The sequence below is a fragment of the Emydura macquarii genome, unplaced genomic scaffold, assembly GCF_026122565.2.
Source record: "Emydura macquarii macquarii isolate MOO-44397 ecotype Brisbane River unplaced genomic scaffold, CSIRO-AGI_Emac_v2 contig_1116, whole genome shotgun sequence".
NCBI classification, from domain to species: Eukaryota; Metazoa; Chordata; order Testudines; family Chelidae; genus Emydura; species Emydura macquarii.
In genome coordinates, this window is record NW_027131253.1 from 1 (window position 1) to 22,283 (window position 22,283).

At 51.2% G+C, this 22,283-nt stretch overlaps 1 protein-coding gene across 1 annotated transcript; it reads left to right on the top strand.

Annotated features, from left to right (window-relative positions):
* Nucleotides 1–11,088: 11,088 nt before the first annotated feature.
* On the top strand, nt 11,089–17,387 carry LOC137151608 (C-type lectin domain family 2 member D-like). The gene is made up of 5 exons (XM_067545878.1): nt 11,089–11,312; nt 12,995–13,102; nt 14,910–15,097; nt 16,122–16,225; nt 17,255–17,387. Exons 1-5 carry the CDS (start codon nt 11,105–11,107, stop codon nt 17,385–17,387), a joined length of 741 nt encoding a protein of 246 aa, XP_067401979.1. The 5' UTR covers nt 11,089–11,104.
* Nucleotides 17,388–22,283: the final 4,896 nt, after the last annotated feature.

The window sequence follows — 22,283 nt, forward strand, 5'->3', positions numbered from 1 at the left end:
AGAACAGTAAGAGTCAGTTTGAGGTTTTAGCTTTTGATTCAGACTGATGTGCCTTTTGGTAGGAAGGGGGTGGTGTTTGTGGCTCTGTTCTTACATATATTTCAAAAACAAGATTTTGGCCAACATCCCTACCCTCCCACATACAAGAGATAAGACAACTGACGTATAATGAATAAACATGACAATATGTTAGTAAACAAACAAGCTTGTTGGTTAATCTAATACAAAGGCATAAAGCCAGGACCCCAAATTAAAACCAAGGTGGGTAATTAACAATAAAACCTATCACTAAATATGGTACATCAGCAGCCTCCACGAGGCAAAGGATGGCCGAAGAACACCAGACTGAACCAGGATCAGGATGACTGGCCGGTGACACAGGATACCAGAAACAGTGGGACAGGAATAGCAAAGACACAGGATACCAGGAACACAGCAGGTAAATTCTTCTCTTCTTCTAGTAAGCAGGGTGAGACAACAAGAACAGCACCAGCAGGTACGATCACCACTAGGGCAGTAGCACCCGAGTGTTGCCAGCTCAGTCCTTAAATACCCCAGTTGTTGTGGGCAAATCGAGATCATGTGACCTTTTCCTGCTCCCAACTCTTCTCGTCTCTGCCCAGAAATGGTGCCAAATTGGGGGGAAGAAGGGAGCACAAAATGGAGGACAAACAACTGTTATTCACGTAACAAATGTCACAGGATCTTTTTCAGGGGATAAGGCAACACGCCATGTTTATTGTCAATACAGCAATTCGGTAAATAGTATCAATAAAAAGAAAAGTATCAACACTGTAACAACATCAATATTGTTCTTTACTTTAGTGAAATAGTATCAATAATGTAAACACTAGGAAAACAAGATCAACATTGTATCAATACTACAATTACAGAGATTCTTGTTAATAAAATATACTTTGTTGACACGTTTCAACCGGTACTTTTAGTCACACTCAGACACACTGACAGGCATACACAGACAGGGAGACAGATGAACATACAGAGGGGTCTCACAGATGTTATAGTTACCAGCCTCTTGGTGCTCGTGGCAGTCACTGGCGAAGTGACAGTAGTACGAGTGTGAGGAGCAAGGTTCTGCAGATGCGCACCGGTACTCCTGGGTGGTGTGGTGATGTAGACCCAAACCTCCAGCCTTCATCTTTCTGTCCCGTTGTATAGGGAAAAGATCCCATGTAAGAATATGGGTCTGTCATGCTGCATCTGCATTTGGTGTGATCCTTAATCACCCACTTTGTTGCAAGCCTGATCCAATTTTATTCTTTGAAGTGGGCTGACTCCAAAGTTATCAGGGTGGGCTCCTCTTCGACCAGTTGACTGGTAAAAGTTATCTTCGCTCCTTTCTTCCTCCCTCAAACGTTTGAGGTGAGGCTGGTGTTGTCTTCATCTGTTTCGTCATCCCTTCCTTAGACCAATTGTTTAATCACTCTCCCTGTCTACACCCACCTCAATTGCTCAGCCATTCACACTTCAATCACTCAGGGCCAACTCCTAGCTGAAGAATTCACATATTATTTTTAAAGCAAACATTATTTCATTTTTGACAGTGTCTTTTACAATTTACATTACAGTTCACAGTGTGGCTTCTTATACTTAAAATAGGGTATTTACAAATATATTGAAAGTGGGTAAAATTCACAGTTTAAAATGTTCGATGGATGGTTTTACAAACAATCTTAAACCAAATAGAATTATACAAAGTAGAGACAGACTTGAATGATTATGCAGGAAATGGATATTTTAGAAAGACTGAAGTGAACATTTCAAAGGGTAGAACAATAAGAATCAGTTTTGGTTTCAGTTTGTGATTAAAGTTACAATGTATCAGGCTGAAGGGCCTCTTGGGGGAAAGAGGTGGGAGAGGGGATGTTTGTGGCTCTGTTCTTTCATGAAAACAGGATTGGGCAACACAACAAGGTGTATAAACAAAATGGCTGAAACTAAAATACTGCCACTACAAAGTGGGAGCTGGACCCTCCCTGTAAATGCCCAGAGCTGTGTGGGGTGGTGAGTTCTGGGGTTTGTGACCTTGCATTGGGAATAAGAATGGAGGCTGTAGCTAGCTAAGAGGAGAGATTGTCTCCTTGTGGGTTTGCAAAGAATAGCAGAAGATGGCACTGGAGGGGTTTGTTGGGGGAAAACTCCCTGGCACTGAAGATGACCAGGAGCACCCAAGACTCACTGCTGGACTGCAGCTCTGCCCATGATTCCTAAACTCAGAGTCTAGACACAATGCTCAGTATTTACTCTCATATTGTGATACCACTGGGCCTGTGGAGCTTCATGTTGGATGAAAACCTGTTTTATGACCTGTGGCTGATGGCCGGCTCCCCTGTAGTGGATCTCGCGCTTTGCTCCTGTTGGGGGCCAGGAAAGTGCCCGTCACCCCGTCTTCCCTGGGGGAGGGGGTAGGGACCCGGGCCCACCCGCTACTCCGGGTCCCAGCCCAGGGGCCCTATGAACCGTAGCAGTATACTGCTGGCTCACTATTGTTAGAGCTGCAGCCTCTTCCCCTGGGCTACTTTCCCCCCTCAGTCCTTCTGGCCTCTCAGGCTCTATGTTCTTGCTGCCCCTTGCTGGGCTCAGTACCTCCTTTTGGGGTTTCTCCGCTCTCCCACACTCTGCTACTTCGGTCTGCTCCTTCACTTCGCTTCGCTCTGCTCCACTCCACACAGCACAACACCTCTGCTCCCTCCAACTTGTGCTCTGTGTGTTTGGGGTGGAGCCCTTTTATGGAGCACCTGGCTGATCCTTAATTGGCCTCAGCTGGCTCCTAATTGCCCCCTCATGACTCCAATTAGGCTGCAGGGAATAAAGCCCTGATCATCCTGGGGCTGATATATCTCCCCTCAAGGACTCTCCTGCCGCCCTCTGCCCTTGATATATCACACATCCCCCCCCCCTGCTCAACACCATGGGGTTGGGCTACGTGGGACGTCAGGCAGTGCTGGCGGGATAGGGCGTCAGCGTTGCCGTGCTGGCTTCCAGCCCTATGCTGTACCCGAAAGTTGTAAGGCTGCAAGGAGAGGAACCAGCGGGTCACTCGTGCATTCCTCTCCTTGTTGGTGTGCATCCACCGGAGCGGGGCGTGGTCTGTCACTAGGGTGAAGCGTCTCCCCAGTAGATAGTATCTGAGGGTTTCCACGGCCCACTTGACCGCCAGACACTCTTTCTCCACCACCGCATACCGCTGCTCTCTGGGGAGGAGCTTCCTGCTGAGATACAGGACCGGGTGCTCCTCACCACCTATTAGTTGCGTGAGTACGGCTCCCAGCCCTGTCTCTGAGGCATCTGTTTGGAGAATAAACTCCTTCTCGAAGTCTGGGGCTATAAGCACCGGGTGGCTACACAGGGCTGTCCGTAAGTCCATGAAAGCTTTGTCGGCCGCCTCTGTCCACTTTACCATATCTGGGCCCCGAGCTTTTATCAAGTCAGTCAAGGGGCTCGATCTAGCGGCAAAGTGGGGAATAAATCTCCTATAATACCCTACAATTCCCAGGAATGCCCTGACCTGTTTCTTACGGGCCGGTCGGGGCCAGTCCCGGATGGCCTCCACCTTGTTCCACTGGGGCTTTACTAGGCCTCTCCCTACCACATAGCCTAGGTATTTGGCTTCTGCCAGCCCTATGGCACACTTGGAGGGGTTGGCAGTGAGACCTGCTTTCCGAAGGGAGTCGAGCACCGCTTCCACTTTCTCCAGGTGCGTTTCCCAGTCGGGGCTGTGGATGACCACGTCGTCCAGGTAGGCAGCCGCATACTTGGTGTGGGGTCTCAGTAGGTGATCCATCAATCTCTGGAATGTTGCCGGGGCCCCGTGGAGTCCGAAGGGGAGGACGGTATACTGAAAAAGGCCATCGGGCGTGGAGAAGGCAGTCTTCTCCCTGGCGTCTTTGGCTAGGGGGATTTGCCAATAGCCTTTTGTCAAATCTAAGGTAGTGGGCCTTGCCCAATTGGTCCACCAACTCATCAATCCGTGGGATTGGGTAGGCATCGAATTTAGATATTTCATTCAGCTTCCTGAAGTCGTTACAGAAGCGCAGGGTGCCATCCGGCTTGGGGACTAGGACGATGGGGCTGGACCACTGGCTGTGGGATTCTTCTATCACCCCCAGTTCCAACATCCTCCTTACCTCCGTCCTAATTTCTTCCCTCTTGGCCTCTGGGATCCGATACGGTTTTATCGTCACCCGTGCTCCTGGGTTGGTGATGATATGATGGTGGACCACCGTTGTCCGACCGGGCTGCTTGGAAAATATGTCCCGGTTTCGCTGGATCATCTCGATCACCTCCACCCGTTGCTCGGGAGTTAATTCGGGGGACACGCTCACCTCCCCCTGTGGAGCGTCTGCCTGGAGGGTCGTTTCTCGGGCGGTCAGGCATGCTTCCCTGTCTTGCCAGGGCTTCAGCAAGTTGACATGATATAGCTGTATCGGCTTCCGGCGGTCTGGTTGCCTCACTTTATAATTCAGGTCTCCGACAGCTTCCACGACTTCATAGGGACCTTGCCAACTAGCCAGGAGCTTGCTTTCGGTCGTTGGCACCAGCACCATCACCCGGTCTCCAGGCTGAAACTTCCGTGCCTTGGCCCGTCGATTATAGTAAGTTCGCTGGGCCTCCTGGGCTCTCTCCAGGTGCTCCCTCACAATGGGAGTCACCCGGGCGATCCGCTTTCTCATCTGGGTCACGTGCTCGATGACGTTTCTCCCGGCATTGAGCTGCTCCTCCCAGTCCTCTTTGGCTATGTCCAATATGCCCCGGGGGTGGCGACCATATAATAGTTCAAAGGGGGAGAACCCAGTGGATGCCTGAGGGACCTCCCGTACAGCAAACATCAGGTAGGGTAACAGGGCATCCCAGTCTTTCCCGTCCTGTGCCACTACCTTCCTTATCATGCTCTTGAGGGTGCGGTTGAACCTCTCGACCAGGCCATCCGTTTGCGGATGATATACAGAGGTCCGCAGGGCCTGGATATGGAGCAGGGTACAAAGGTCCTTCATTAATCGGGACATAAAAGGGGTCCCTTGGTCCGTCAAAATTTCCTTGGGGATTCCTACCCTAGCGAAGACCTGGAGCAGTTCTTTTGCAATTGCTTTTGAAGTGGGGTTCCTTAATGGAATGGCCTCCGGGTACCGGGTGGCATAGTCCAGAATGACGAGTACATTTCGATGGCCCCGTGCAGATCGCTCTAATGGTCCCACCAGGTCCATAGCAATTCTCTCAAATGGCACCTCGATGATGGGTAAGGGCACTAATGGTGCTCGTAAGTGAGGCCGGGGGCTGTGTAACTGGCACTCTGGGCAGGAGAGGCAGTACTTTTGGACCTCCGCCCGTATTCCTGGCCAGTAGAACCTCCTCAAAATTCGGTCCAGGGTCTTGTCTACTCCTAAGTGCCCCCCGAATAAATGACTATGGGCCAGCTCCAACACCGCCCTGATGTGTTTTCGTGGCACCAAGAGCTGTTGCACCTCCTCCCCCCGTATCAGTGCCACACGGTATAGCAGGTCGCGCCTCAGGACATAGTATGGTCCAGGGCCCTTAGTCCGGCCCTCTACGGGCACGCCATCTATCTCTACTACCTCCTCCCTTACATTTACGTAGAGGGGGTCATTGGCCTGGTCTTGCCCAAAATTACCCCGCAGGGGACCTATCTGGCCCTCCTCCACGGGTTCTACCCCTGCTTCCTCTCCTGAGCCACTTCGGCTGGTACTGGGACCTGCCACTGGGTCCTCGCCAGCTTGAGCAGTTCCCTGGCCTGCCGAACGGGTTTGCCTACCAGCCAGGGCAGTTTTCCGGCTGCTAGCTAGTATCCGGGTCCCCAATTCTTTGGCCGCCCTCCTTTCCCGCCGGGACTTCCGGGGTCTCCCTGGGGAAGCAAATATTTCGGGAGAAAATTCGGCAAAAGCAGGGGAAGGGCTAACTGCCTGTGCCCTGGTCTCCGCCAGGGGTTGGTCATCCACCCCGGACTCTACTGGGGGGAGTAGGTTCTTGAACCCAGGGAAATCTCTTCCTATCAGGACTGGGTAGGGGAGCTTAGGGACTACCCCCGCTTTCACCCGGCTAGTATTCCCCTGGATCTCAATCATCACTGGGATTGAAGGATAGAAATTCACAGTCCCATGCACACAGGTTATCCCGGTGTGCCTGGCCCGGGTCAGCTGATCGTACCCCACCAGCTTCCCGGAGACCAGCGTAACTGCACTCCCCGAGTCTACCAGGGCCATGGTCTTGATGCCATTCATCTTTACCGGCCTGGTATACCCATGGGGGGCCTCTATGACCCCTACCAGGCCGATGAGACTGCAGCACCCCCCAGGACCTCCCAGATTGCACTGCATAGGTTCTTCCCCATTGGGGCACTGGGCTGCTATGTGGCCTAGTTCCCCACACCCATAGCACCGGTATGACCGGTTAGTAGCCCCCCTCTGTCCTGGGCTATTTGGTCGGGCATCTCTGTTCTCACTCCCTATGCTTCCCAACCCCCTTTTGTTCTCGGGCCGCTCCTCAATGTCCCGGCGCCCGGGTCCCATCTTCTTGGGCCTCCCGATAGTCCCGGAAGTGGAGTTAGGGCCCGGCCTCTGGGCCCGCCAGGTCTTCTCCCGGGGCGTCAGGGATAGCTCACGGACTGCCAGCTGTCTTTCGACCAAGGTGATCAGTTCATCATAGGTGGAGGGGTCGTTCTGGCCCACCCAGGCTCGGAGGTCTGGCGGTAACCCCCTCGTGTACCGGTCTAGCACTAGGAGTTCCACTATCTCCTCGGTGCGGAGAGCTTCAGGGCGCAGCCATTTCCGAGCCAGGTGGATCAAGTCGAATAGCTGGGATCGGGGTGCCTTGTCCTCCTGATACCGCCACTCATGGTACCTCTTGGCTCGCGTTGCCACCGTCACCCCAGATCGGGCCAGGATTTCAGCCTTGAGCTGGGTGTAGTCTGCAGCGGCTTCCGCCGCCATGTCATAATAGGCCTTCTGGGCCTCTCCCCTAGGAACGGGGCAAGGATGCTGGCCCATTGACCTCGCGGCCAGGCCTCCCGCAGGGCTGTTCTCTCAAACGCAAGAAGATAGGCCTCTACGTCATCCTCCCGGGTCATTTTCTGTAGGTAGTGGCTGGCCCGTATGGTCTGCCCCCCATCATGGTTGCCACCTCGTCCCACCAGTACCTTCAGCTGGCCTACCACTTCCTGGAGTAGGGCCCGGTCCTGGGCAGCCTGGTTCATTAGCAGGCGGTTGGTTTCCTGTTGTAATTGTGCAGCCTCCCGCTGGGCCGCTGCCTGGACCCGGGTGGCTTCCTGTTGGGCCGCTGTGGCTTGTACCAGGGCCTTCACCACGTCCTCCATCTTGGGAGTGAGGGGGGTTGGGACCCACCTGGTTCAAGCCCCACTGCACGATAGATCCCACTTCTGACACCACGTGTGGCTGATGGCCGGCTCCCCTGTAGTGGATCTCGCGCTTTGCTCCTGTTGGGGGCCAGGAAAGTGCCCGTCACCCCGTCTTCCCTGGGGGAGGGGGTAGGGACCCGGGCCCACCCGCTACTCCGGGTCCCAGCCCAGGGGCCCTATGAACCGCAGCAGTATACTGCTGGCTCACTATTGTTAGAGCTGCAGCCTCTTCCCCTGGGCTACTTTCCCCCCTCAGTCCTTCTGGCCTCTCAGGCTCTATGTTCTTGCTGCCCCTTGCTGGGCTCAGTACCTCCTTTTGGGGTTTCTCCGCTCTCCCACACTCTGCTACTTCGGTCTGCTCCTTCACTTCGCTTCGCTCTGCTCCACTCCACACAGCACAACACCTCTGCTCCCTCCAACTTGTGCTCTGTGTGTTTGGGGCGGAGCCCTTTTATGGAGCACCTGGCTGATCCTTAATTGGCCTCAGCTGGCTCCTAATTGCCCCCTCATGACTCCAATTAGGCTGCAGGGAATAAAGCCCTGATCATCCTGGGGCTGATATATCTCCCCTCAAGGACTCTCCTGCCGCCCTCTGCCCTTGATATATCACAGACCCCTTCCCCCCATTTTCCCACTCTCCCACCCCATTTTTCTCCATTCATTTCTTCTGTAAATAAATATTTCCTTTTCTCATACTATTTTGGTGTGTGTGGATGGGGTCATTCATTTGTTGTGGGGGTGGGTCTGGAAGAGGTGCCCTGGGGTAGAAGAGTTTCCTTGTTGCACTCCTGCATATGGCTTTACTTGGCCAGAGCAGCTTTCCTCTTTGCTGTGACTGTGCTAAAGTTACATAGGTATTTAAATGGGTCAGATTTAGGCTCTCTGATCCTGCAAACACTTAGTCATATGCTTTACTTTATGGGCATGACTAAAGTCAATGGGACCACTTTTGTGCTTAAAATAGTTTGCAAGATCAGGGCTCTGTTTAGGTACCAGAGTAGGAACTGTTGAATGCAAAGCGATTTTGAAAAATACATAGGCAGCCATACACAATTGAATACAATTGAATATACAATTGAGTGAAGTCCCAATTGAGGGAGAAGTTATCGCTCTTGCACATTGCACTTAAAAAAAAAATCCTTGTAAATGACTAATGTTGAGTAGATCTTTGTATCATATTGGCCAAGATTTTCCAGAAGTGGCTTCTAAGTCTGAATCGAGACCTTTAAAAGAAGCCTGACTTTTCACGTAGTGCTGAGCTTGACTTTCAGAGGGTGGCTGGGCCTTTTAGGTTCTCTAATTGACCACCCAAATTCACTAGCCCCTTTAGCAAACCTTGGCCTTAACTTTTCATCTTATTCTGAAAAGCTGTGTGTGTGCATTTCTGAGCAAATGAACTGTCATTTTTAAGGTTTTGTGAGGAGTACCAACTCGTTTTCCACAGAAGCTAAAGTAGGCTGTGAGGTTTAGAGCAAGGGAACCTTCCCAAATCTCTGAACTGCCCTGGGATTCAGGATGACTAGTAAAGAGGGAGAGGCAGCTTCTCAGCTGATACAAATCCCTAGCTCTAGTATTCAATGGAGCTCTGATCATTTAACTCACTGAGGAGCCCCTGCTCAGATTTCTGGAAGAGAAACTCCTGTGAACAGTGTCAGAGCGATCATGTGGTGGGAATTTTTGAGAACATGAGCCCAGCTCTTCAAAGGTCTTTAAGTGCTGAATTCACACCGAAATCTAGGGGTTGCAGGAGCTGATATCTGAGGAGCTGGGCCATAGCCACTTGCTGAATGTTGGTCTAAAATACTGAAACTAGACTAGTTTTGAGGCGCTGGAGCTGACAGGAACCAGACTCGTTTGAATTAAAATAGAAATGTAGAAACTCAGCAGCTGAACAGCGATTGATTTACATCCCCACCTGGGTCTTTTGCATTAGAAACAGGAACTGGAGGTTTTTGGGTTTTTTGAGATGTTGAAAATTTTGCACTGCACCTGAAGCCGGTGGGTGCAGAAGCAGCAGCTGGAAAAGCAGTGAAGCAGCAGCCAGGGGCCACGAACAAACCCGAATCCCGGGACTTGTGTGGGAATCATCCGGCTCGCGGGCAAAACCTGCCCGAGTCTGCCTGGGATCCCCAGCAGCTGCCCCCTAACTAGGCAGCGCCACGTGCCACAGGGGGAGAGATTCGCGTGAGTGACAGGCGGGGTACTATGCTCCCCCCAGCAGCTCGGAACTTCCTGCGGCTGGGCTGGTCTTGTTCTTTTCCTTGAGGGCGGGCTGTGTCCAGAAGACTCCACCTAATGGGATGGGAGCAGGGACCGGGGACGCTGCCCCGTGCCTCCGCTGGAAGGAGCTCTACCCCGAACCCAGCTTCGGCTCTAGCCCCATCGACTGAACCTGGGTTTCCCGCCCACGGCTCCTCGTCTCCTCCGCCGCAGAGACCCCCTCCCTGCTCCCTGCTCCCCCACTGCACAGCAGAGCTGCCCTTGCTGCCCCTGGGGGGCCTCCCTCTCCGTTGACCCCCATCACTGGCAGGGGGCGGGACAGACTGTCCCTTTCATTGCCCCCCAGTTACTGCCCGCAGAGCAGCTGGGGCTGAGAGTTTAATCGGGCTGCGGGGCAGAGGCTTGTCCAGGGTTGATGTCAATCCACTTTTCCACTTGTACTTCAGTTGTGTGCTGAAGAAAAGGGGTTTCTCACTGGTAACCGTTAACCCAGGTCGCTCAGTGACTGAACACTGGATCTGGTGCATCATCTTGCTGCCTAGGCTGGTAATGTCACACTGTGACTAGAGACATCTATTGCTGCAATAACAGCTTAATATTTACAGATTCGTATTCATTGCACATGTCAGAATTTAGTGTGTTAGGAAATGAGGAGATCTTGCTTCTTTACTAAATAATTAACTTTTTGCTGGTGACGTGTCAAGCTGCATTAGGATGGTAACTGGAATATAGATAAACACAAAGCGGCACATGAAATTTATTTTTATTAAACAAACGTGCACCCACTAGCATAGCCCCTGGATCCCTCAGAGGATCAAGCCCTTTATACAGTATATGGCCTATTGTGCCTTATGTATAAAGCTTGACATGAAAAGTGAGAAGTTTTTCACTTGATTTCTTTCTTTTATTATAGGAAAGCCGCCTTTATCTCAAAGTTTTTTATATGGGCTCATGAATTCAACGTATTTTCTATTTAAATCTTTTAATAGATTATAATAAGCTTAGCCCTTAACATACTATGTATTAAATTCAGACTTCATTTTAAACAGGTTTGTTTGTTTGTTTGTTTTTCCTTTTTAAAAATTATGTAAAGGTTTGTTTGTTTTTCTGACGGTGAACAGAACCATTGAGGGCAACTGGCAGTCGGGCTGGGACATCTGCCACAGCTTGGAACCCACCCTGTAGGCTCTGAGGACTCGTCTACACATACATCTGCATCTACTTAGTGGAGTGAAACTGGTGCAAGTATGTATGTGGATCCTCATATTTCAGTTTATCTTCAAACTCTTCCTAAAGGACTTAAGCTGAATCAGATCAGCCTGGTTCAAACACTTGCACTGGTTTAACATCAGACAGTAAACTAAACCAGTGCAGATCTGAATATAGACCCGCCCTGAATCAGATGTCATGGCCCCTGAGATGGAGCTGACTGGAGCCCAGCACGTGTTCCAGGCTTGTGGTGTGAGAGGAGAGATGGAAAAAGGAGGGTGTCCCATGGATGAGGAACAGCAGCTGAAGAAGGCCCTTAACCAGTGTGAACCTGTGGAGAAAAGATGGGAGCCAGGCGATGGAAAGAGGCTGGGCAGAGTCACTGAGGCATGTCCAGAAGGGGACACGCTTTCAACGGTGCCTGAACCTGTTCAAACTACCACGTGTGGGTGCAGCAGGAAACTGAGTGTGCCAGTGAGCTCCTATGGAACAGGTACCCAGCTTGTCTCTGCTGCTTACACTTTGTGTGCCTGCATTTGGCCAGAGGTCTTGCAGTGGGCAGAGGTTGCTACCCCACTGAAATCCTGGTCCCCAACTCCCTCTGGTCCACATCACTTTTGTTCTCTGTGAAAAGTGAGAGGTGCACGGAGGCAAGACCCTGCGTGTGCATGAAAATGAACCCAAGTCTGGGGGTGGCAGGTAACACCATCTGCTCCTGCATTTTTGCTGGTGCAGCTGCTGTGCCTGTGAGATGTGGCCCAGAGCTCTGGGGAAAGCTCTTCCTAAAGCTGCTGTGCAGGAAGAGGGGGATGGGAATGTTGAGATCTCCAAATCTCTCATGCTGGATCTGGAAGCTTCATCTCCCATGGGGTGGCCAGGGGTCATTCCCCTGAGTACCCCTCTGTCGGTGTGTCACTATCACTGATGGAAATCCCCTCTCTGTCCTGAGAATCAAGATTGCAAAGGAAACTTTCTTCAGACACGGAGAGTCAAGAGTTGCAGGGAGTCTGAGAGATCGGACCCTTGTGTGAACTCTGGGCCAGGAGCAGAGAGGCCAGTCCTTAGTCTGTGGGACCTGGGGATTGCTTCAGACTCTCAGCACAGAGGTTCCTGTATGTGGTGCAGGAAGAAGATTGATAGATCTTCCTGTTGTACATCTGATGCCTTTGCTACTCTGCCCTCATGTAACTGCACTTACATCTAGAGAGGGAGCCTTAGAAAACCCAGTGGGTCTGTGCCAGGATGGCTGCCCCCAGGGTCTCCCAGTGACTCTTCTATTAAATGCTGTGAACCTGAAGATAATGTAGCTGCAAATAGAAAAACTGAACCCCGTGTTTCTCAGATGGTCAGAGGCTGCAGTCTGTGCTGGGGATGTCTTCAGACAGCTCTGACACCAGATGGATTTTGCATGAGCTAAAGGGAGAGGCAGGGGGTGAGTGGCCCAACCTCTGACTGGTCTCTGACTGCCTGACTTAATCCAGGGGTTGGGTGTGGCTGGAGTAGACAGGGACAAGGAAATTAGGTCGATATAACGGACTACTTCACTCAAGGGTGTGAAAAATCCACAGCCTTGAAAGATTCAGTTTAAATGGATCTAACCCCTAGGGTAGACAGGACTAAGCTGCCAGGAGAATTCTCCCATCAACCTCACTATCGCCTCTGTGGGAGGTGGAATAGCTACTCAGAAAGAAGCTCCCCCCTCTGGCCTAGGTAGTGTCATCACTGAAATGCTACAGCAGTGCAGATGCAGCACTGAGTGTGTGGGGAAAGTCTGATTATTTTTTCAATCTGCTTCTTCCCAGTTGAGGCCAGAAAAAAAGGTGAGTGAGTGACACATTCCCAGCACTAGTCAACTGTGAGCCGAGAGTCAGTCTGTGTAGCAGATCTGAGTGTCTGGGCAGGAGCAGTGGGAGAAATTCAACAGTCCAGTGGTATCTTCTAGTTCTAGGAGCCATTTAACTATGTGCTGGTTGGGTGAGTGTGGGGGTGATTTGGGACTGGGCGAGTTTATTATTGTGTTTAGCCCTCGGACTAGGGCTGTAGTTACTGTCTGTACACAGATAGGGGAGGGACGCACTCTGGGAGTCACAATAGAGACTTGCTAGAGCAACACTCAGACACTGATCCTGTTAATGTGTCTGCTCTCCAGAAGCTCTCAGGCTTTGTCTCTTTCAGGCTCTGGGTCTAACATCAAGCTCAGGAAATGTTCTTCCTGGCAAGTCCTAGTGCCAGTGACAGTCCCAGTTCTGATCATCATCACTACCCTAGCAGCATTTCTAGCAGGTAAGGGCCTGGCCCACCCAGTCTCTGCTCCCATTTCTGGGGAGGCAGGGAAGTGACTAACCAGTGAATCCAGTGGGTCTAAAATGGTTTGTCCTGACTTAGCTGTTAGACATAATAACTCTGCCTCTGAGTATTAACCTACTGCACTGGCCCTTCAGATATGTCCTTAGTGTTAGACCCAGGGTTAAATTTCAGAGACAGTGGTGTTTTGAGGGTCTCTGGCACCCGGGGGCCAAGCTCACATTTGCACCCTCCCCCCGCCTCACGCCCCTCTTCGCGTAAGGCAGGAGGGATCTTAGCGCCGCCCACCAGGTACCCCAGGGAGGGAGGTTTGTACCTGTGGAGGAGCATGAGGTGCGCGGTGGGGCGAACTCAAATGCAGGCTTGGCTCCACCACCCCCCGATCCCAAAACTTACTGGCACAGACCGCCCACCTACCTCCTGCAGGCCTGCACCTCGGTACCGCCTCGGATGGGGGCAGTGGGCCGGCCCTTCACAACATGTGTGGGAGGAGGCATTGGGGGTGCCCCTCAGAGCCTCCTGCATCTCCAGCCCTCCACCTGTTGTGAAGGGTCGGCCTGGCGTGACCCACCCCTGCATTTCGGCCTGTCACAACAGGTGGTGGGTGAGTGGGGTTTTCAAAAGGAGGTAGCCAGAGTCGAGAGGCATGTCATGAAGGTTGCAGGCTGTGGGGCTGTAGCGGTGGGTAGCTGCGCTCTGGGCTGGTCTTTCACAGTGGACGGGGGTCATCAGAGCCTCCTGTGTGTCCTAAAGGGCCAACCTGCCACCCCACCGCAAGCCAGCACCCAGGGGCCTGCCCCCCCCCCCCATGCCACTCTTCAGAGAGACTTTCCAAGGAGTTTGCATAACCTCGTCCCTGCCGCTTCACTGGGGGAAGAAGGTGGGGGTGGGGCTTTCAAAAGGAGGTTACCAGAGTCGAGTGCCCCCTGAATTTCCCTGCGTGAGTTGGGACAGACTCACTTGCTGAAGGCTGTTGGGGCAGGTCCCAGCTGAACCGTCTCTTTAAAGGGTGACTTTGGCACTGAACCTTTTTAACTCACCTCTTAACCACACAGACGGTTCCCATTTCTGAGCTTCTGGTGCCACTTAGTGGCTATTCATGTCTCTGCAAACAGCACTTTGTAAAACTAATTCACATGGCTCCTAATACTCTGCACAGCTTTTAAGCACAGGATACAATTCGCTGAGCTGTGCTAGTCCCTCCCACCCAGGGCTGGGAACTTCCCTTGAATTCTCACGGGCACAGACTCCTACACTGAGCAAATCTCTGCTGGGCTGGCTCTAGCATCAGATTCTCTGGGATCCTGTCCCTTGCACAGATTAGTGCCATCAGGGTTTGTTCTCTAATGTGAGTCCAATCCCATCTTCATCCCAAGATACAGCTCTAAAGCACAGAGCCTGGCTGGGGAGCCAGCTGGCTGGGTTAGCAGGATGTCCCTGGGTTAGCTGACCCAACGTCCCCACAATCTTTATTTTTATTTGGTTTGAATATTCGTCTGTGTCAGCCACTGGGCAATGTTCCCCCTACCTGCCTGCTCCATACCTTCATGGTGCATCTGGTGTGATCACACTCTGCTCTTGGTTGCTTGTTACCTGCAATTTCAGTTAATTGGACCACTAAAGAGCAGGGGGTCGGTTGCCTATCTTGTTTCAAATGGCCTATTTCCTCACTCAGCACAGCTGCCAGGAGTATAAGGAGCCAGCAGCCTGGATCTGAGGGAGTCTCAGATAGAGTCAGGCTGGTTGTACACAGTCTCTGACCCTGTATTACCTACCTCATTTTCAGTGGAAAAATCCAAACCACCTCTAGCTGCTCCGGCCTCCCTTGCTGGGCCCTGCTGCCCAGAGGGCTGGATCGGATACCGAGGGAAATGCTATTATTTCTCAGAGACTGAAGGGAACTGGACCTACAGCCAGAGCCAGTGCTCTTCACTCAGCGCCTCCCTGGCTGGGATTGACAGTGAGCAGGAAAAGGTGAGCGAGCGGCAGATGCTTCATCCTAACAGACGGGGCTTGGCAGGGCTGGAATCAGGCTGGGCTCAGTCCTGGGTCCCAGAAATTGCCCTGTTGTCTCTTATGCTGGGAAACCTGAGAGTGTTTCTGGCAGCCGAATCCCAGCCCTGGGCTAGAGCTGTGCTCACAGTCAGGGGTCATGGGGATCCCTCACTCCCAGTCCACCCTCCTCTTCCCCAGAGCCCGAGGTGGGAGGATCCGTCCCTGTAGGACTGGGCTGGCCCTGGCCACTGGGCTGCCTGTCGAGAACCTGCCTCTCCAGCTCACCACAGCCATTGACTCCATGGGGTGGGCTCCTTGTCCCGGGGAAACACTAAGGCTCTTGGGCTCTGCTGGGAGTGAGCTCGGCCCTTCCTCAGAGCAGCCCCCGTCTGTTAGTCTGAGCGGGGGCGCTATATGCAAAGTGCTGGGAAGGAGCCTGGCAGGTGCTAGCAACGCCAGAGTTGCCCAGACTGGAGAAGGGCAGGGGCAGGTCTGTCCATGTAAACACGGATGTGGGGATGGAGACAGAGGGGGGTGAAAATGGCCTATGAGCAGCCTCCAGCTCCTGCACGCGTCCCCAGGCTCCCAGCTGAGCAGGTCCCAGTCTGATGGGGCTTCCAGCAAACTGGGATTCTCGGCCAGCGATTGGCTCACTGGCTGAGGCTGCTGTCACAGGGCGGAGCTGCCAGGTGCTGTCCTGATGGCCCTTCACTTGCCAGCTCTGACCCCTTCCGAACCTAGAAAGGGCCAGTGCAGGGAAGAACTGTTGCTCTAGCAGAATCCTGTCTTGTGACCTACAGCTAGTTCGTCTAGACTGTGCCTTGTTCTCAGCCTCCCTGTGGCCCGGGCTGGGCTGGCGTTGTCGGACCTGGGGCTCTCAGCTGGTAAACTACGGGTGCCCCATCCAAACCTGAACTTCTGAGCAGTGGCCACACAGAGCTACAGGGCAGGCGAGCACCATAGTTATTGGCCTAAATATAATTTGGTTTGTCTGATTTTGCAGGATTTCCTGCTGCTCTATAAGGGCTTTTCTGACCGTTGGATCGGCCTCCAGAGGGAGCTGGGCCAGCCCTGGAGATGGGCCAATGGCACCGAATTCGACCTCCGGTGAGTCCCTTTCCCTCTAGTAACGTTGCCAGTGTTAGCTCACAGGTGTCACTGTGCTGCCAACGGAACAAGAATTTATCTAACCATGGGGGATGTTTGTGAGAATGTGTCTGGATTCTTCCCCCAACATTTGAGGCCCCAGTGCAGTGTTGTCATTATTATTTGTATTACTGAAGTGCCTTAGGAGCCCAAGACCAGGGCCCCATCGTGCTAGGCAGTGTACAAACGCAAAAGAAATTTCAGAGAGAGTGCCACACAGAGTGTGTATGAGTGACCTGTAGAATCTCCCCTTTGGGGTTGAATGGTTCCTTCCCCAAATGGTTTACAATATAGCACAGTCCTGGACCTAGGGAAGGCTGCTGCTCCTTGGAGTGGACATTAACCAGAGCTCCCTTCCCCCAGTGGGCTGTCTCAGTGGAAGTTAAACCCCTTAACTCTTCTGAACTGCGTAGTATGGAGACTAGCGTCTTTTCTGCACTGTTGATGTAACTTGAGGGTCTCTCCCTTGGAAGGTGCTAGACAGAAATCTCGTTTTACTATTAAGAGTCTGTCCTGATGCCCCTATGGACTGAAACCCGCTCGCAACACTCTGACAGTCCCAGAGCTGCCTGGGGAGGATTGTATCAAACTCTTTTCCATGGGGAGCTGCTGCTGTTTGCTGCCATGTGAGAGAGGCCTGTGGAATCACTCTCCTTTGGGCCAAATGGGACTGGAGAGAAAGTTTCGGTCTAGGTGAGAGCATCAGGCAAAACTGAGTGGCAGGCAAGTCCTGCCAAATATCCACCCAGCATAAAGAGATCACTGGAAGCCCCAGCTGTTGTTTTTCAGCCCCCAGCCCCTTCTCCCTCTCCCTGCCCTGCAGTACCTGCTATCTTCCTACACTCTTACTTTCCCCTTTGCCAAGGAGGAGTCTGAAATGGGGCAGATGTCCCTGCTTGCAGCTCCTCCCTTTGCTGACCTGCTTTGGTGTGTAAGTGATGGGGAATGCCCAGCACTCCCTGACTCCAGCCCCTGCTGTCTGTGTTGCAGGTTTCCAATAAGAGGAGGAGGCGACTGTGCATATCTGAGTGATGAGAACTGGGTCAGCAGCTCGAGGTGTGGCACAAAGAGACTCTGGGTCTGCAGCAAACCTGATGTCCTTACAACGGGAGAAGGGACGTGACATGGAATCACAAGTTTGAGACTTGTGTGGACTCTGAAGTTCACAGGCCTTTCTCTCTCTCTGAGTGTCCCTCTGCAGTGCTTAGCTCTTGTTCCCCTGCATAATTCACAGAACACTCAGATTTGCCGTTCCCAAAGGAATTGTACACACAAGCTTACAAGGTTCAACTTGGGGTCACCCCTCTGGTTAACACACAGCACCTCGGTAAACGTACCCTGGTTTGCACTATAAATATATTATCAATTGAACAGAAATTCAAGTGAGAGAGAGAGAGTGTGACACTCTGTGCCTCAAAGCTGCCCCCTGGAACCCGACATTCAGCAGTGTCCTAGAATTGTTTGGTACAAAATGTGCCTTGAGGTTTCAATTTGATAGTCTTGTTCTGTTGAACATTAACATCCTGTTGGATTGTATGTACGATCTTCTTATGTGAAGTGATGAAGTGGTGCTGTGCATGTTACTAAAATATGTTGTGAGGTGGGAAAACCCCAAAGCCAGCCTGTCAGGTGTAACAATGGCGTGAATGGCCAGACAGTATTAATGGCTCACTGACACCCAACAAGGAGGTAATCCACTACTTCAAACTGCCTATATGCTTACTCTCTCATGGTAGTCAATGGATACTGCTTGACCATTGGGGGTGGACCATGGGTGGACTGGGCATCTGGCAGTTCTGGCAAATGCCAGAGGGGCTGGTGCACTCAAGGGCTGGTGTGCAAATCTGCTCAGGTTACAAAGGATGCTGCATGTTGACTTGCCTTTGAAATGGCAAACTGAATATTGAACTTTACACTGGCCAGGCTTCTGACCAGCTCCAGATGGTACCGTTCTGGGGTGCAGGGCTGGAGAGGAATTGGCTGGTGACTCTCTATTGTTGGTTCATGAATGGCTGGAGAAAGAATTCATGTAACTCAGTTGCGTGTGTCCCTGCCTGTCTAAGTTCATTACCTGCTAGAGGTTTGTAGCTTGCTATCAGCATCACAGTGAGAGAGCAACCCACATGCTTTTTAGAGTCTAAACTTAACCCACAAGGCATTCTCCTATCTCCTACAAGCTAGTTTATCCCTAGTCCTTTTCCCAGCATTTTCAGCCAGGCTGGCTGAGATCCCTCCCTTCCTAAAATCAAGCCCTTGACACCTTGTCCTCACAGATTGAAGGATGCCATGGGGTGTCTCTGCACTCCTCAATATCCCAGACTAAACCTTTGATATCCACCTGAAAACAGTGTCCCCCTCCCCCATCTGTTTTCTTCTTCCTGTTAGTTTCCTTCTGAAGTCTCCATCAGCTCTGTGTTAGGATTTGACTCAGGATACTAATAGACTCCTCTTGTAAGACACACAATGGTCCACCATGAAGATAAATGTCTTCCACCTCCTATCTGGAGCAGTTTGTCTTCAGGTAGGCTACCTTCAAATGACCTGCCTTTAACAACAGGGCCTAGAGAACATAATTTCCAAGCATACATGTACAACTTCTCATGTGTTAACCAATGTGAGATGCATGTACGGAGATGATGATCAGTATGATGCAGTATTCATAGGGTCTGATCTAGACATGCTACAGGCCAAAGCCTTCATACCTTGAGACAGGTTTCTATCCCTGGTATTGCTTATAGACACAGCTTAATGCAGCTCTCAGGTGCCAGCAAGAATCTGCCTTCTGCTCCTGGAGCAAATAATGGCCAGCATGGTGGTGAGTCCATACACGAAATGTCACATGCTCTGCCTGCAGCTGTGTTTCAGCTCAATTTAAAGATGAAACAGACTGGACAGAGCCCTGTCACTGCCCACCAGGACTGGGAACTCCCTGGACTGGTGGAAGAACCTGGCCAGTGCAGGCAAAGGGATCCCCTTTTTTCAGGCACTACCTTCGTCACGTGTTACCACTAATGCATCCCTCGTAGGGTGGGGTGAGCATTTAAACAGCCTCACAGCGCAAGGCAAATGGTCAGCTGTGGCGATGTCCCTGCATATCAATCTTCTAGAGTTGAGAGTAGTCAGGAACGCTGGTGCCCGCTGCCTCCCACTAATAACAGGATCACATATAAAGATCCTAATGGACAACATAGTCTGCATCTATTATATCAACCGCTAGGGGGAGCCACATCACCCTCTCTTTGCATGAAGGCAATGAAACTATGGAACTAGTGCATCTCTCACAACATCACCATGTCCACGGCTGCCCTCCCAGGCACACAAAACACGATAGACAAGGTCAGTCGCACATTCCCACATGACTATGAATGGGAGAGGCACCCGTCAGTGCCTCACCACTTATTCACAAGGTGGGGAACGCTCTCCACAGATCTGTTTGACACTTACAAGAACAAGAGGTGTCAGTGATTCCGTTCCAGGGCAGGGACTGGACAGCACTCTCTGGGCGATGCCCTCCTCCTCCCGAGGTACAAGGACCTTCTTTACACCTTCCTGCCATTTCCTCTCCTGCTGAAGATAAAGAGGGACAGAGCTCACGTAATTCTGATTGGTCTCACATGGCTGAGGCACACCTGCCACCCTTACCTGATGCAGCTCACAATGTACCCACTAGTTTCTCTTCCAGCCACTCTGCACCTTCCCTCTCAGGATGAAGGGTGTACCACACATCCCAACTTGGCGATTCCCTGCCTGAAAGCATAGCCCCTACATGATTCCGGCCCCTACATGATTCCAGCCCCTAGAGAGCTCCCGATCAAAAGAAGTACAAGAGGTTCTCCTGCACAGTAAAAAGTCCTCCACGTGACACACTTAGCTGCAGAAATGGTCCAGGTTTCAGATCTGGTGCACGTCCCACCAAATCTCTCCAGTGTTGGCAACTCTTCCATATATTCTGGAATATGCCCTGACCCTTAAAAATTTGGGGTACACCAAGGAGCTGTTACGTCATTTCACCAACCCATAGAAGGGTACTCAGTATTATTGCACCTGACCACTAAGAGATTCCTTAAGGAAATAACACGTCTTTCCTCAACTTCAACTTCCTACCCCCTCGTGGGACTTAAACCAAGTATTGTAAGGACTGTCTAGGCCCCTCCTTCGAACCTCGGGCCACCTGTTCGCTAGCACACCTATTGATGAAAACGGTCTTTCTGGCTGCAATTTCCTCGTCTAGAAGAATAGGGGAAATAGCGGTTCTGATGGTGTGTTCCCCCATGCAGTGTTCTTCCCTGACAAGGTTACACATAGGCCACATCCAAGGTTCATCGCTAAAGTGCCCTCCTTGTTTCACATGAATCAGTCTATTCACCTTCCTGCCTTCTACTCCAAGCCTCACCAAGACAACAGGGAGGCCATGCTGAATGCCCAAGACATTAGGAGAGCCCTTGCATTCTACCTTGATAGGATAAAAGCCTTCAGGAAATCCCCCAGACTATTTATATGGCAGAAAGATCTAAGGGCTCAGTGTTATCAGCCCAAAGACTCTCCAAGTGGGTCTAAAATCGCATCAGTTCATTGTACCAAGTTCATAACATGAGCCCTCCAGACGCTATCCATACACATTCCACAAGATAGATCTAATCATCTGTCACCTTCTTTAAGAATGTCCCCATCTCAGATCTGCAGAGCAGTGACATGGGCATCAGTCCACACCTTCGCAGAATATTATGTAGTCACCGCCGGTCTCTGCTTCTGATGCCACCTCTGGCTCCACAGTACTATCATCTGTGACTAACCGAGCTCCGAAGTCCCAGCCCTCCAAGGGGGTACTTCTTGGAAGTCACCTACAGTGGTGCACCCATAGGGACACTACTCAAAGAAGAAGTTACTCACCGTGTGCAGTAACCATGATTCTTCTAGATGTGTCCCCTATTGGTTCTCCACTAACCACCCTCCTCCCTTCTACTTTGGAGTTCTCACTATAATTCTGCGGTAGAGAAGGAACTGAGGACAGGTAGCTCGTGTGCGTTGGCTAGCCTCATGGCACAGCACAAGGAGATACTGAGCATGTGCAGACCCAACAGATACTGCTACTGAAGTTCTCTGATCAGCAGCGCAGGGATGCTGATGCACCTACACTGGAGCACCCATAGGGACACATCTCGAAGAACCATCATTCCTGCACAAGGTGACTAACTTCTTCTTACTCACCCCGAACATCCAGCACTATCACAGCTGTCACCAGGGCAATGTTCCAAGCCCATCCAAGCCACAAAGCAACCCAATGTCAATGCAGGCACTGAGGGAGACCTGCAGGAGTCAGAACCTAGTGTAAAGATTTATAATAATACAAGGAAAAGTGCTCTCCGTGTATCTGCAGGGCAAAAATCCCATAAAACAAAAATTCCAAAATGCAGTTTCCAACTTCCAAAAATGAATATTTGAAATTCCAAACGAAATTTGGAAATCTGAAGTGGAGTTCTGAACTTTTTCATAATTTCCAGTTCACAGGAAACTTGAAAATGATTTCTTTTTTTTTTCCCCCCAAATAAGAATGAAAATAAATGTCAGAATTTCCCACAAACTGGAAATTTCAGCTCTACATCTCACTATCTCCTGCGGACTGAGAATTGCTTGCAGACCTTTCTCATTAGCCAGCAACATCCTCCACTCCATACCTTAATGATGGGCCTGGGATAGAATCTCTGGGCTGAACTTCCTTTTGCTGTAGTCACCACATCTTGGAGCATCCAGATCACAGACGGGAGGGTTTTGAGCAGGAGTGACTTGTAGATGGGGCAGTGGCAGAGGCTCATTGTTATGTAAGGGAGAGATATATATGGAGGGGACTGCCAAGTACTTGTGAGACAAGACAGAAGTACCAATAGGTTTATCAATGGTGGGAATTCAGCTAGCAGCTAAATATTGGAAGCTGGTTTACTCCCACACTTTGGATAGAAGATTACATATCTAGCTAACTTTCACTGCTCTCAGGGCTATCTATTTAGGTACTTCTATGGTG

What these genes read in the sequence shown, in the direction of transcription:
- LOC137151608 (XM_067545878.1), top strand. Translation starts at nt 11,105, where the DNA reads ATGGATGAGGAACAGCAGCTGAAGAAGGCCCTTAACCAGTGTGAACCT. An exon ending in TTGACAGTGAGCAGGAAAAG is followed by an intron (nt 15,098 to 16,121) that starts GTGAGCGAGCGG and finishes CTGATTTTGCAG; the next exon opens with GATTTCCTGCTGCTCTATAA. An exon ending in GGCACCGAATTCGACCTCCG is followed by an intron (nt 16,226 to 17,254) that starts GTGAGTCCCTTT and finishes TCTGTGTTGCAG; the next exon opens with GTTTCCAATAAGAGGAGGAG.